Genomic DNA, 15,600 nt, shown 5'->3' with positions numbered 1-15,600 from the left:
ATGTATAAATGTTACTCTTTTAGTCTTGAGACAAACTAGCCAATGCTCATATTAACGTCATTCAGAGGATGAGTCACAGCTGCTCTATGTTTTGTCCCAACAGCACATAAGGACTCACAATAATTCATCATCCAAGGTCGGCAAACTGAAAGCTTTCCTTCTGTTCATTTGCAAAGTTGCACAGAAATGGCCACTTACCTGTTACCATACCTTTTTGAGGGAAACATTTCATAGTAAAATCTTTCCAGCAGTTTATTGCCGTTTTTGTCACAGCAAAATTCAACAGTACACAACAGGTTTACACCATCATCCATATAAAGCTTTCAACTGGATTGATACAGGGGGCCCTAACAGTGATTTTATTTAATATTTCACTTTAATAAAATGACTGATGTTGAAACAAAATTTATGACAGAATTTTGTGGAATGAACGTTACAAATAAGAAAAGTTATCATCATACGACGAGTCGATTCTCATATAATTTTAAACAAAATGTACACATTAAAAACTATGATATCAGTAGACACTGATAACACTGGGGTTCCCACGGCCCACATTTACTGTGGAAACATAACTGTCACTTATCTACAAAAAAAATAACTGTATGCCAGTCCAGCAGGTTCAAAAAAGATTTACCTCTTTATAGGTGTTGGGGAGTCCTACTGCATATGTGAAAGCTGTATACAGCTCTTTGTGGCTCCAGAGGAAGCTAATGTCACTTGACTCAGTGTCAGTTTTGTTGAAGACTACAAGTTTGAACAAGAAATAAAATGTTCAAACTCTGGGGGTGTGGAGTTAGAAAGACGTGAGCTTACCAGACCTCTGTAGCCCACTCCTCGTCTCTGCTTGAGGCTAGCGGCTCAAGGCTACATTAGCTGCTGCTAGCATAGCACACCCGAATCTCTGGCCGAAGTGTCGGCAGTCGAGTTGCATTATTGGCAATGTAGGCGCCTGGTTTTGACAAGGAAGAAGAACGCAACGAATGAAAAAAAAGACGATATCTCTGGTTGTGCTGCATCGATTTAGATTTTTTAAACTGTCCATTGTGGTCCGACAATGTTATAGGAGTAAAATGCTCAATTGGTCGAGGACTCTTTGTAAGTGGTGACCATACGTTCAAACCACAAGCAAAGATGAGAAGCTGATCGCTGGCAGTTCACCCACACTCAATGCTCTGATTGATGCTGTCCGATTACAAATTCACTTTCATATGATTCAGTTGGCCACAGACAAAATTTTGGAAGACACTGCTCAACATAAACACATCTCATATCACAAAAGCTATCAGTCTGAGCTGAAGAACTGGCCACATGGGCAGTAACACAGTGAAAATGTAGCTAGTGGTCTGAACGCATCTCACATCACTGCAAGAGATACAGCTTTTTCACTCCATCCGGCTAGGTGCTGCCCGCTGTGTATCGATGCAAGTCGTATTCATCATCAAAACCCTTCATTTTTGTTCTCCTGGAAAGGTGAGTTGTTGTTTCCTGAGTTCTGGTGACGTGTCCGAGCCCGAGCACCACTACTGGCGTCCACAGTGGCATCACAGGGTAGAGTTCAAGAACTCGAGAAGTTCTGCTCGATTTTTATCCCGCTATAAGAAAAATAAAAAAGGCACATGCGAGCCAAGGCAAATACAAATGCATTCACAAACTCTACAGAAAAAATTGGTTGCTAATTTGACAGCAAAATGTAACATTACCTGTTTGTCTTTCTTTGACTTCTTTACTTTCATCTTTATCTTCTTCCCTGAAATCATGCTGTACTTGCCTTTTTTCCTGTCCTTCAAATACTGAAAGAAAAACAAATGTACATTTAAGGGGTCTAGGATACAAACTAAATTAAGTTGACTAAAAATAAATCCACATAATTAGGCGTTGTGTGTAACTTCCAAGGAACTGTATAGATAAAAGTGAAACAAAAGAATTACTAGTATGTAAATGTTTTTATTTTAGTTTGAAACACAACAAACTATTAACTGTAATATGCACTTGCAATTGTTAGCACATTTGGGCAGGCAAAAACTCACCCCAAATTTCTCAAATTATAAATTATTAAATTATTATTTAAGAAGACAGAAGCTTTGAGGAGCATTTGCCCACTCGTTCATTTCCACTGTAAAGAAGAGTTAACTCTAAAGCACGAAGAGCGATATACACCGAACAAAATTATAAACGCAACACTTTTGTTTTTACCCCCATTCATCATGAACTGAACTCAAAGATCTAAGACTTTCCCTATGTACACAAATGGCCTATTTCTCTGAAATATTGTTCACAAATCTGTCAAAATCTGTTTTCAAGTGCTCCTTTTTCCCGAGATAATCCATCCACCTCACAGGTGTGGCATAACAAGATGCTGATCAAGACAGCATGGGAATTGCTCAGGTGTGCCTTAGGCTGGCCACAATAAAAGGCACATTGCCACAGATCTAAGTTTTGAGGGAGCGTCCAATTGGGATGCTGACTGCAGGAATGTCCATCAGAGCTCGTGCTCGTGAATTGAATGTTAATTTTTCTACCATAACCCTTCTCCAAAGGTGTTTCAGAGAATTTGCCAGTATATCCAACTGGCCTCATAACCGCACACCAGGCCAGGACCCTCCACATCCAGCATCTTCACCTCCAAGATCATCTGAGACCGGCCAGCCGGACAGCTGCTGCAACAATCGGTTTGCATAACCAAAGAATTTCTGCACAAACTGTCAGGAACCATCTCAGGGAAGCTCATCTGCATGCTCGTCGTCCTCATCAGGGTCTCGACCAGACTGCAGTTCGTCGTCGTAACCGCCTTGAGTGGGCAAATGCTCACATTTGATGGCGTCTGGCACTTTGGAGAGGTGTTCTCTTCACTGTACAGGACAGATGGCAGACAGCGTGTATGGCATCATGTGGGTGAGCGGTTTGCCGATTGTCAGTGTTATGGATCAAGTGGCTCGTGGTAGCGGTGGGGTTATGGTATGGTCAGGCATGTTATGAACAACGAACACAGGTGCATTTTATTGATGGCATTTTGAATGCACAGAGATACCGTGATGAGATCCTGAGGCCCACTGTTGTGCCATTCATCCACAACAATCACCTCATGTTGCAGCATGATAATGCACGGCCCCATGTTGCAAGGATTGTACACAATTCCTGGAAGCTGAAACCATCCCAGTTCTTGCATGGCTAGCATACTCACCGGACATGTCACCCATTGAGCATGTTTGGGATGCCCTGGATCGCCAATATCCAGCAACTTCGCACAGCCATTGAAGAGGAGTGGACAAACATTCAACAGGCCACAATCAACAACCTGATCAACTCTATGCGAAGATGTGTTGCACTGCGTGAGGCAAATGGTGGTCACACCAGCTACTGACTGGTTTCCAGACCCCACCAATACAGAGAAACTGCACATTTCTGAGTGGCCTTTTATTGTGGCCAACCTAAGGCACACCTGTGCAATACCCACGCTGTCTGATCTGCATCTTGATATGCCACACCTGTGAGGTGGATGGATTATCTTGGCAAAGGAGAAGTGCTCTCTAACACAGATTTTGACAGATTTGTGAACAAGATTTGAGAGAAACAGGCCTTCTGTGTACATAGAGAAAGTCTTAGATCTTTGAGTTCAGCTCATGATGAATGGGGGTAAAAACAAAAGTGTTGTTTATAATTTTGTTAAGTGTATTTAGCCAGTGATGTTTATGCTGTTGCTTGTTATCATAGTAGACCTGCATGTTTCATGTGACGGGAAGGGCTTCCTCAATGAATAGAAGTAAATTAGAAAATGGTGACAGTTAACAGGAAGAGGTTTTTGGTCACACAGGTGAGAAAAGGATTTTATGTCCAATAGGACTTTAATGGCCATTTACCTTGGAGATCTGTACAGGTCCCGAATTTTCTTCTCCTCCTTTTGCTTTCTTGTCTTTTTTACGTTTATGTCGCTTCTCTTTCTTCCCTTTCTGCTCAAGGATACAAAATACAATATAAAGTTGAACTTAATGTTCAGTGAGTGACTTGTAAATTATTTCAGTTTCTTCAAATAATAAATACATGGGACAAAATGCACAAAATTACTTTTTTGTGTTGTTTCTCCTTTTTCCTTTTCTTAGACTGCTTCCTGGATTTACTGCGGGAGTCTAAAAACAACAAAAACACCACATTTAATCAATTTATGGATATTGGTACTGTTATGAGAAAAACACACATGTGGATTTACAAAGCACTTTGTGGAAAAAATACATAAAAAGCATCTGACATTAATACAATTCAGCACTGAAGAAAATCAGTAAAAGATTATAATATTCAAACTTAAAGGACACACTTACCACTACTGCTAGAGCTACTCCGACTGTGGCTAGATGAGTGTGATGAACCTGATGAAGAGGACGACGTTGAGGACGACGAAGATGAGGACGACGAACTGGAAGAGGAAGACGAGGAAGATCTACTACGGCTGCGTTTCCGCTTCTTTTTTTCTCGTCCTGAATAAGCAGGAGACAAAGATAAACCTTCATTTGTAATTGCACATACAGTGACACTTCTTATTAATCATTGCCAGTCATCAGAAACACTGTAACTAAATGTACTTAACTGTTATTTTGGTAAGCAACAACTCAACTACTCACAAACTCTACTCTAAACCCAACTGACTGACAGTCAAAATAGCTGAAGACTTTGGGGATGAACTACCCAATGTGACCTCATAGAGCAAAGAAAGGGAGTAAGTAACATCTATCCCCCCTTTGGGTTTCGCTTTGAAACCAGGTTATAGAGTAGAAACACAGTGGATGTGGCTAAAAGACACTAGTCAAACGTTTGACGTGACAGTGAGTTTCGTGTGCTCCCTTTAAAAGCAGTCTTGCCTCTGCTCCTGGATCTCCTCCTCTCATCTGTTCTGGAGCTGGAGCTGGACACCCTGCACTCCGTTCTCGTTGACTAGAAACAAAGACACATACTTATGCAAAATGTTTTTAATGTGTGACTGCGTCCTGGATGAGACAGGAAACATTTTTTCATTGAATTCTGATCTGCACTCCGGGAAGAAGGCGTTTGCTGATGAAGTTAAACACAACAAAGTTCCTCCCAACCATTTAAAACAGGCACAAACCGTGGCTTTGTTAAGAACCTTCTGATTAAAGAGAAATATTGATGCATACTCTAATTGTCCTTTACCTGGTGTTTAACGTTACCGGCGGAGATACGTTGACCAAGCTAATATAAAGCTAAAATGCGCTTTAAGCTTTCAAATAAACTAAACGCTAGTGATAATAATACGTTCTGTACTCACCATGATGACAGCAGAATACAGTTAATATATCATATATATGATGACACTACAACCTCTGGAAAAAGAAGGGTATAATATATATTTATTCGCAGTTATCTCTCGTAAATTGGCATTAGCCAAAACTCTTCGGAGACATTTTGTATCCCATGATGCACCGCTGCTACCTACTTCCATGTTCAAAACAGTGGAGAGGAAACGGCCGTCAATGAACACAGCGCCCCTACTGGTCGAAGGGCAAAACGACATATGTGAAAACTGCAGGTAGGTTTAAAGTATAAAGATATTTAGACATTTAATTTCTGCCGTGAATTGAAAGTAACCACAAACCACTTGGGAATACTATGTTCCCTCACTTTCTAGAGTATAAGGAGATAGGTGACGTTAACATTAAACCTAAATTGCTAAAATTAAAGCAGTCAAATACAGCTTTGCGATAAATCCTACCTTCATAAAATGATGTTCATGATTTGTTAAATCTGTTTTAGATAGATGATTTAACTTTATGATCAATTGGAGGTGGGTTTATAATGGCCACCCTTTCATTTTCACAAATAAAGAAAATAAGATCAAGTTTTCACAAATCGGAAAACTGTGTTAAAGAATCTTTAGCCTCTCTGGGACAATCTAGTCAAGGTTTGACAGCTTTAGCCACTTGACCACTATAACAAGTGGGACATTTGACAGTTTGAAGATAAACTTATTAGGCCTATCGCTTTCTAGTAAATAATGTAATGGTGATGCCTGTCCAAATTACCCCAAACATATCCCTCTAGTTAGATCCTAGACATTTACTTCTGACTTCTTAATTGTGCCAAGTTAAAGTCAAGTGTAAGGAAGCCATAAGATTGTAATATTTTTGCAAATATCTGAACTACAAGATTACTAACACAAAAAACAACAATATGTAAATACTGATAAACATATTTATTATGACAATATTAGTATATTATGCAAATTAGAGCACATTCCCACTGTATAAAAATAAAAAATCTTGATGTGTTTCAGTGTTCTGAGCATCATTGATTAACACTACTGTGTGTGTAGTCAGTTTAATCTAGCCCTGCAGTCCTATGGTTTTTCTGTTGAATGAATTCTTTTGAAGATTCAAGTCCAAAAAAGTGCAGTACCAGTTGATCTTTTTTAACCTTGCAGGACCTTATTAAACTGACCATGTCAATCCATCTAAAAGCTAAACTGTATGTACATGTAAGAATACATTAGATGTAAATAGAAAACAGACAAAGAAATGAACTTTGGTTGCCTATGGTGAGAGCCAATCTAATGCTAAATGCACAGCTCTGAATGCTCATTGCATTAAAGAAATTGTACAGCTGCCCCGAGGTAAACAAAAAAAATGGCCATAGGCAGTGGAAGATGAGCAACACAAGGTTCAGAAGTTAAAACATTTCCTGCGACTATCCCTGCTCATGTCAGAGCCTCACTGCTGGTTTCACACAGTCTGACTGACTCCTTGCAGAAGTACTGGGCTCCAGTGAGGTGACATGAAGCAGCAGATCAACATATACTATATTAATATTTTAATATGCCTTTTATAATACACAGATGAAATGAAGAAAAAGCTTATGGAAGTAGGTGTGTTTCAGCAGTGAAGCTATGATGTGACCCATTTCTACAGTATCTACATGTACTGTCATGGTGTAACAGATAAATTATCTGTCACTTAATTTCTAGGTCAGTGGGCAGATATTTAAGCCTCTGCTTTGTTCTTTGAGTGATCGCTGTGAGCCAAGCTCTCATTCTCCTCACCAGGAACCTGAAAAACATGCAGTCCAAATTATCTGTGTGTAGCATAATGAGATACCTAAATAACACGTGGGTGTATGTGATGTGGACATCAAACAATTGTGGGTTTGTATGCTGTACCATCTGAGTGGAGTTTACCAGCTGACAAAATCTTGATTTATAATTATTTGCGTTGAACCACAACCATCTAACATGACTCCAAAACCACTAATTTAATAACTTAAAAGATATTGGGCTACTGCATCAATCACATGCAATGTGTGACAGTCAGAAACGTGTGATAATATTCATGAGGAATGGGATTTCTTACCTCCCAGTAAATAGAGTCATTGAAGCAGTTCTTGTCTGGAGGCTGTCCCCAGATCGGCAACTTCATTATTAAACCTTGAAGAAGGAAATTAATTGTTTATTCACTCAGATGTTGCCCTTTTGTTAAATCATAAGAACACTAGCCTTTCTGTTGAGAGATAGACCCTGTACCCAGGAATTAAACTGTCATGTGTCATATTTATGGTCTCATTTTTCATCTCCACCCACCTGTAACAGCACCTCCAACCAAAGCGAACCCAAGGGAAGAAGCCAAGGCAGCAGCTTGCATGGCAGCATCACCTCTGAAGAGGAGGGGGAGGGAAGACAGGAATGTAAGAGCTGACATGTAACTCAAGCATACAGTTGCTTGACAGCTACAATACAGTGAGTGAACAGAAGAAAAATCTAAATCAATATTTGGTGTAACCACCGTTGGCCTTCAATACATCAACAAGCATCAGTTCTTCTAGGTACATTTGCACAAAGTCAGGGATTTTGTAGGCATATCGTCAGGTGTACGATTAAAAAATTATACCAAACAGGTGCTAATGATCACTATTCAATATGTAGGCTGAAAAACAATCATTAACTGAAACAGAAAAAGCTGTGTAGGAGGAATACAACACAGAGAAAGCCACACTCAGCTAACAAGGTGACAGTTTACTGTCAAAAGTCGTACACCATGGCAAGACTGAGCACAGCAACAACACACAAGGTAGTTATACAGCATCAGCAAGGCAGAAATTTCGAGACAGACAGGGGTTTCCAGATGTGCTGTCCAATTTTTTTTAATGAAGCACAAAGAAATGGGCAACGTTGAGGACCATAGATGCAGTGGTTGGCCAAAGAAACTTACTGCAGCAGATGAAAGACACATTATGCTTACTTCCCTTCGCAATTAGTAGAGGTCTAGCAGTGCCATCAGCTCAGAGCTGCAGAAAACAGTGGGACCCTGGTACACCCATCTACTGTCCGGAGACGTCTGGTCAGACGTGGCCTTCATGGAAGACTTACGGCAAAAAAGGCCTACCTCCGACATGGAAACAAGGCCAAGCGACTCAACTATGAATGACAGAAACTCAGAAACTGGGGTGCAGAGAAATGGCAGATGGTGCTCTGGACTGAGGAGTCAAAATTTTAAATATTTGGCTGTAGCAGAATAATGCATGCTGAGAAGTACAGGCAGATACTTATTCATCATGCAATACCATCAAGGAGGCATCTGATTGGCCCAAAATGTATTCTGCAGCATGACATTGACCACTAACCAAACAGTGAAAGTCATTAAGAACTATCTTCAAGTGTAAAGAAGAACAGTAAGTCCTGGAAGTGATGGTATGGCCCCCACAGAGCCCTGATCTCAACATCGAGTTTGTCTGGAATTACAGAAGAAACTGAGGCTGCCTAAATCCACAGAAGAACTGTGCATAGTTCTTCAAGATGTCTGGGCCAACCTAGCTGCTGGGTTTCTTCAAAAACTTTGTGTATACCTCGAAGCATTGATGTTGTTTAAAAGCCAAAGGGTGGTCACACCAAAAATTAACTTGATTTAGATTTTTCTTCTGTTCACTCACTTTGTATTTTGTTAAATGATACATATAAACGTATATTTTTGAAAGCATACTTTATAGCACTTTTTCCACACTTTTGCAAATTACTGACAGACAGAGACATTTTGTGTTGAGAAAAATGGCCCATACCCCTCTTTTTTTCCCTAGAGCAACTGCAACAATACCAGCCAACCCACCCAGGATGCCAGGCATGCCGTACAGATTGTGGACACCACAGGTATCTTGGATGCCCAGGTGGGATGCCAGGATGGGCTACAGAGGCAAGAAAAAAAGGCCTGTTGTTGCAAAGGAGTGTCTTTTTAAAGGGTGACAAATTTTATATTACTTTCCTTTCCTTAGTTTCAACTCACACTTAGGTGCTTGAAGCCCTGGGAAGAGATGATGCCAGCCACTAATCCAATCAGCATTGCCCCAAATGCCCCAATGTTCATGTCAGCACATGTTCCCACGGCAACCCCACCAGCCAAAGTGGCATTCTGAATGTGCACCTGTAGTATATAAAGATATAAAAACAAGTTTATAACTGAATTAGTTGGATAAAATCTTAAAATAGTGTAATTGTGGATATTGAAGGAAAGTTATCTGACCATATCCAGTTTTCCTTTGTGCTCCACGAGGCTGGAGATGCCATAGGCAGAGAGCACACAGGCAGCCAGGGAGAAGTAGGTATTGATCACTGCTGTGAGCTGAGTGAAGCCCGGGTCAGCGATGGCCGAGTTAAAACTGGGCCAGAACATCCACAGGAAGACGGTTCCTATAGAAGTGATAAAGTAACATTTGTATCAGTTAATGTTGAAAATCTCATTCATATCACATCACACTGCAAGTTGGATAATTATAGACTGAAGTATTCAGATTGTGTTTCGCTGAACAGAACATATGCACAGTCCAGGTCAATTTTGCTTAGTCACTTAACATGGTGCATGGTTATTTGTGTCCACTAGGTGGCACAAGTCATACATGTGCAGGAGGCCAGTGGTGAACCAGTCAGGGAAAATTACACTAGTGATGGCAAGTTCGACTCTTTTGACAGACTCGTTCATTCAAATCTCGTTCATTAAAATGAACTAACCTTTTTTTGAGTCATTTCGTCCATTTCGTTCATTTGAACTAGGCTGGTTATTGTGGTGCTGCAGCCCTCTAGTGGGCGATTAAAAAACAGCGCCGTTCTCAAACATGGAAGGCTGCCTGGCTTGCATAATTTTGACAAAGTATAATGCACAAATTCACCTCTTGATTACTGTATATCATCATTATATAAACCCCCCTGGGCCCACAACCAAATTCAAACCATGTAAAAACCACAGAAATATTTGGTCAATATGTAATCACCACTACTCCGGCTAAATCCTTCCATTTTCACAATCTTTCCAGATTAAACAACCTGACCAGCCATATAAAGGCTTATGTATATAATTACTATCATTATTTCTGACGTGCTCATTCATACAGTAGCCTAACGTCCCTTTCCATGAGTAAAATATTAATGTCGGATTTGCAGTAACTATATTGAAGTAATAAGCTTGATACACTATATGAATAAACACACTCTTATTAAAATTCAACCAATTTAATAATAATCTGGATCAAGCCACCAACGCTAACGTTGCTACGTGGCTGTGTTTTAATGTTTTAATGACCGGGTCTGTTTGTTTTGGAGAGGAGACGACCTCTGATGTAATTCGGCTCCCGGTAGAACCCTGTCAGGGCTCTGAAGTGGAGCAGACCCAGAACAACTCTCATCAGCTGTTAGCTGTAATGTTAAACACTAGCAGGACTAAAAGTTACGGTGCGGCTGTGTTAAAACTATAACTGTAATAATGTTATGCTTTATAAAATGTCACATAATTAACAAAATAGCTATATAATGTCAGTCCAGTGACCTGACAGCCGACCTGCCACTCATTCTCCGGCGCTCGCAGTCACTCAGCCTGCCGAGTGAACGAAAGACTGAGGAGGACCCATGTGAGCGGTGAACGAGTCTTTCATTCCTGCTCCACAGTAGGTGCTGTCACATGACAAATGAACGATTCAGACCTAGAGACCCACAGTTGAGAGTCCTGAACTAATCAGTTTTGTTTCCTGTTCTGCCTGCCCTGTAGCCGAGCTGTCACGTGACAAATGAACGACTCAAACAGACCCACAGTTGAGAGTTTCCTGTGCTGACGGAGCCCATGCAGGTGCCGTGTGACGAGTGAACGTAAGAGTCCAAGATCCTTCACGCATGCGTGAAATTTACGAATCACTCACTGAGACAACCCGTTCCTCCCGAGTCATATACACGATTAGGTCTTATGAACGAAACGTTCTTTGAACGACACAACACTAAATTACACCCAAATGAAACACTACTGCTACAAGCAGATCACTAATAAATCACATTAGTTTAAAGTGTAACTGGCTCTTACCAATCATAGCAAACAGATCAGAGTGATAAACAGATCCGTCATTCTCATGTCCATTTCTTAAACCTGGTCGGTAAAGCACTCGAGCCACTGCCAGGCCAAAGTAGGCTCCAAAAGCATGGATGATTATGGATGCTCCAACATCATAGCCTGTAAAAGAAAAGGTCATACAGGTTCATAACAGTGGAGTCATGCCAATCTATGTTTAATAAAATTCAGTTGACACATTGAAGGTCCTGGTCATGATGCAGGAATTAATGTGTTTTGCACACGTAGCTCATCAACACATGCGTGTGTCATTGTGTACTTACTCTGAGCAGTTCGGCCACAATATGTTCATTGATGGAGAAGATGGTGATCTCCAGTACGGTCATGATGAGGAGCTGAACAGGGCTGGTTTTACCCAGAACAGCTCCAAAGGAGATCAGGACCGTAGCTGTGCTGAAGTCTGCGTTGATCATTCTGAAGGACAGGAAAGAAAACAAGTCTCTAAGAAAATACAAATTATAGGACAATGAGTAGAAAAGGTGGAACACGGAAATCCCTAGACCAGCATAACCATCATCTACCAAACCTAAAGGGATCCGTCAGAGCTACTCAGCAGTCAACATGACAGTTCATTGGTTCATTGATCAGCTACTAAGTTTGTGATGCATACTTAACTGCAAATCTAATCTGAGGGTTACTGAGAACCAAAACATGCAGAAAAGACATTTGTACTTGAAGATGTTGACTTTGATCTTGCCATTATCCATGTGCCAGATGCCCTGCATGAAGAGGCCCCACTGCAGGCCGAAGGCAGCCAGGAGTAAGTTGAAGCCCACGCTGCTGAACCCGTATCTCTTCAGGAAGGTCATCAGGAACCCGAAGCCGATGAAGATCATAACGTGGACATCCTGAAACACTGGAGACATGAGAAGGGAGGTCAGATTAAATCGATGCCACACTCATGTCTGTGCGTCAAATGTAAAGCTACCGCTCACAGATGGCTAGCTTAGGTTAACAAAAACACTGGAAAAAAGGGGAAACAGTTCGCCTAATTCTGTCTAAAGGTAAACCATATCTGCCTTTAAGATCCTCAAAAGCTCACTGATTAATATGTTATCTCATTTGTTTAATTCCTGGAGTGATTGTAGTCACCACAAGATTGCCAGACCATCACTGGACACTACATGGAGTCACTACATCCAGCAGTCAGTTTTTACATATAGGGGGTGTCAGCACATTTTAAAAATCTTCTGTTAAAATGTGATATATGAAAACACCAACATCTAGTTTTTTGAGACAGAATTCGAACATGCTACAAATTAAATACCATAAAATATTTTTTTGGCTTCTGTTTCTTTATGGTTCCACTGGCTCAGATTATAGAAAACAACAAAATATGTCAACATAGTTATGCAGATGACACCCAAATTTACATAACCATATCACCGGGGGAGTATAATCCCATACAAGCACTGAGTAAGTGCATTGAGGAATAATTGTTTTTTGGAGACAAGGAAGAACAATTAAAAGTCAACTCTCAGCTTCCTTCGGAAAAAAATTAAAAACCACAAAGAGACTAAATTTTAGCCACATTAAGACGATTGCAAAGTCAGCCTATTCTCATTTTAAGAATTTATCAAGTAGCAAAAGGGGTAGTAGAGATCATCAATAGTACAACCACCCCATCCTTGACCAAGTGGTTTCTCCTGAAACCCGATTTGTTATAAGTCACCTGATCTGCATGATGCTTTCAGATTAGGTCATGTACAAAGTATCTCTGTCGCACTGCTAAAATGTGTTTCATGGGCTTAAGGGCCAGCTGTTGTTGGCAGCATTGCAGTATACTATCTAATTGGTACTTCCATCCACCACAATCCATCCAAAGACCCTGAAGACTTCAAGCTCATGTGGTTCACTGTTGCTCTGAAGAGCAGTAAACTGTTGCTAGGAGCTGTGCATCATCCTCCAAGTAACTCCAAGTGATGGACCAGTTCAGACCCCAGTCTGCAATTCTCATTGGTGACTTTAATGTACATCATTAAAAATGGTTGTGGAGCAACATCACAGACGCTGCTGGATGATGTGCCCTACAACTTGCCAACTGCCTAGGACTAGATCAGATTGCAAACCAACCAGCAGAAACAACATCTTAGATCTAGTCCTATCGGACACCCTAGCAACCACAAAGACCCTGGCAAATAAGATAAGCCATAAAAGCAGAGGGTGTGGAGATATAACAAAGCTCATTTCTGGGAAATGAGAAGGTACCTAACCTCTGTTAATTGGTCCAGTGTCTTCAGGGAAAAAGATCTGGGAATAATCAGCACTAATATTGCCGTCAGAATCTCATGGAGGCAGTCATACCAAACAAGACTATCACCAGAAAACCTGGTGATAAAGCTTGGTTTAATGAACAGTGCCGAAGAGCAGCCAGGAAAAAGTGCCCACTCTATTGTAAGATGCAGACAGCCCAGCTGCACAACAGAAATTCCTTGAAGCAAGAGCTACTTTCATCCAAGTAGAAAAGCGAGCTAAAAGACAGAGCAACAAACTGAAAAAATACCTGCCAGAAATACTGGAGTATTTTAAATGAATTTCTGGGAGAAGTGCATCAACAAACATCCCTGTCCTAGAACACCAGGGCATTCCCCACATTACAGCAAATGAAATGAAATGAAAAGGCCACCATCCGCAGCCTTTGCAGAGAAGTGTAGATTGCACACACACGCAAAACCACAGCACACTTGTCCATTACCATAATTTCTTATTGGCCGTGTTCACTTTAAACCAAAATATGATATGAACATCTTGCGTAACATGGATCCAGCAAAAGCATTGGGGCCTGATGAAAGTCCAACAAGGGTCCTCAAAGAGTGCGCAGATGGCCGGTCTTCAGTCACACATTAATTTACTTAGATAAAACAAATAATGATCTATGGTTTGTCATCTTCAAAATGACACGGGGCCGAGTGTCACGAGTCTGTATGATTTAACAAGAAAACTGGTGAAATTCAGTTTGTGGTCATGGTCAGCTTGAACAATACTGATGTGTCATTGTTTAATGCTGCATAACGTGGTCAGCATGGTATTGACAACAGCAAGGTGTAAATATCTGATTTGGCTCACACCTATGGAGCTGTTTTTGAAGAAAACCTACTCTATGCTTACAAAGCTGCCATAGTTTAAACAAAAACTTTTTGAAAATTATGCTTTTAAATGCTACACAAAATTAGACCAGCATTTTTCTGCTCTATCTACCATCTGTGTTTGTTGTTTATTATCTCTGTGTTTGAAGCAGTGGGAGACCTGCCCCTTCCCCCGCAGGATCCTCTTGACTCCTCTTAACAATGCATTCAGCAGGGCTGCTCTGGAAACGGCTTCCAAATTCTTCAGTTTTTGTTTTCAAGTACTGTAATTGTGAAATTGCTGTACTTGAAATAGAATTCACATTATTCCAATCAAGGAAGCCTTACTCAACACTTCAAAGTTCAAGACTAGAGAACTAAAGGTTGGAAGTATAAATAAGCTTAATTTCAGCATTTTCCTAAACAGTAATAAATCAGACTACTATGCCACATCCTACTGAAAATCAACTTTTGTCAGCAGAACAACTCGCCCAATGATTATACTTTGCAGGACCTCGCCTCTGTTGGGTCTAGATATTTGAACAGTGTTTTTAGGGTGAATTTTCACAATATAACAAAAATGTTAACCTCAAAGCTGCTACAAAAGTATTGTGTTAGAACCATTAGATGAAAAAAAACTAATCCACCATTTTTAATGACCAAACACTGATGCATAGCTGAGTGTCCCTCAGCAAGCAGCCTCAGGTAGACTTACTAGGGTAGAGGTCCATCGATGCCTTTTCATGGTGAGTCTCATTGAAGTGTTTGTCATGCTCGTTGTGTCCATGATGTTTCCCATCATCATACTCCACAAACACTGCAAACAGGATTATGGTGATAATCTCCAAAACCAAGGCCACAATGGGGAACTTTAACCTCATGTTGGTTGTGTACGCAGGCATCCTGAGACCAACTCTGGTTATGACTCCCAGTCTGACACACTGTCTGTCTACCCCTCCCTATCTGTCTTTTTTAGGGATTGTGCTGTGTGAAGGAGGGAAGAAAGTGGCGGTTTTAAGCTGTTGCAGATTTCATGGTGACCAATGAAAGGGCAGAAGACTGGGGCCACCCCACTCGTGCACTTTGCTCTCTGGGCGACGGAGGGGCCAAAGTTAAACACAAACATGATCACACTGAGAAATACTTGATGACTGCTCCTT

General features: G+C 40.8%; 2 protein-coding genes and 1 long non-coding RNA gene across 3 annotated transcripts; 1 reads left to right on the top strand and 2 right to left on the bottom strand.

Annotated features, from left to right (window-relative positions):
• Positions 1-238: 238 nt before the first annotated feature.
• On the bottom strand, positions 239-5,439 carry si:ch211-22i13.2 (uncharacterized protein LOC553945 homolog). The gene is made up of 7 exons (XM_046060555.1): positions 5,279-5,439; positions 4,854-4,926; positions 4,317-4,472; positions 4,066-4,127; positions 3,861-3,950; positions 1,704-1,793; positions 239-1,595 (listed from the first exon to the last, which is right to left on the bottom strand). The coding sequence occupies exons 1-7, from the start codon at positions 5,279-5,281 to the stop codon at positions 1,545-1,547; spliced, it is 525 nt and encodes a 174-aa protein (XP_045916511.1). The 5' UTR covers positions 5,282-5,439; the 3' UTR covers positions 239-1,544.
• LOC123977670 lies at positions 5,324-9,299 on the top strand. Its single transcript, XR_006826736.1, has 3 exons — positions 5,324-5,539; positions 7,589-7,683; positions 9,070-9,299. It is a non-coding gene; the product is annotated as an uncharacterized LOC123977670 (long non-coding RNA).
• LOC123977667 (ammonium transporter Rh type A-like) lies at positions 6,676-15,342 on the bottom strand. Its single transcript, XM_046060553.1, has 10 exons — positions 15,156-15,342; positions 12,048-12,231; positions 11,635-11,789; positions 11,331-11,477; positions 9,510-9,676; positions 9,273-9,410; positions 9,024-9,174; positions 7,580-7,651; positions 7,353-7,426; positions 6,676-7,052 (listed from the first exon to the last, which is right to left on the bottom strand). The coding sequence occupies exons 1-10, from the start codon at positions 15,340-15,342 to the stop codon at positions 6,987-6,989; spliced, it is 1,341 nt and encodes a 446-aa protein (XP_045916509.1). The 3' UTR covers positions 6,676-6,986.
• Positions 15,343-15,600: the final 258 nt, after the last annotated feature.

Source organism: Micropterus dolomieu, linkage group LG10 (assembly GCF_021292245.1).
Source record: "Micropterus dolomieu isolate WLL.071019.BEF.003 ecotype Adirondacks linkage group LG10, ASM2129224v1, whole genome shotgun sequence".
Taxonomy (NCBI): Eukaryota; Metazoa; Chordata; class Actinopteri; order Centrarchiformes; family Centrarchidae; genus Micropterus; species Micropterus dolomieu.
The sequence above is the reverse complement of the archived record's forward strand: the minus strand, read 5'-3'. Positions and strand labels throughout refer to the sequence as shown.

Coding starts and splice junctions, on each gene's coding strand:
- si:ch211-22i13.2 (XM_046060555.1), bottom strand. Junction 4,473..4,853: donor GAGGAGATCCAGGAGCAGAG/GCAAGACTGCTT, acceptor CTGCTTATTCAG/GACGAGAAAAAAAGAAGCGG. Junction 1,794..3,860: donor GACCTGTACAGATCTCCAAG/GTAAATGGCCAT, acceptor TTTTTCTTTCAG/TATTTGAAGGACAGGAAAAA.
- LOC123977667 (XM_046060553.1), bottom strand. CDS start 15,342: ATGCCTGCGTACACAACCAACATGAGGTTAAAGTTCCCCATTGTGGCC. Junction 9,677..11,330: donor TGATCTGTTTGCTATGATTG/GTAAGAGCCAGT, acceptor TCACTTCTATAG/GAACCGTCTTCCTGTGGATG. Junction 7,053..7,352: donor ATGACTCTATTTACTGGGAG/GTAAGAAATCCC, acceptor CATGTTTTTCAG/GTTCCTGGTGAGGAGAATGA.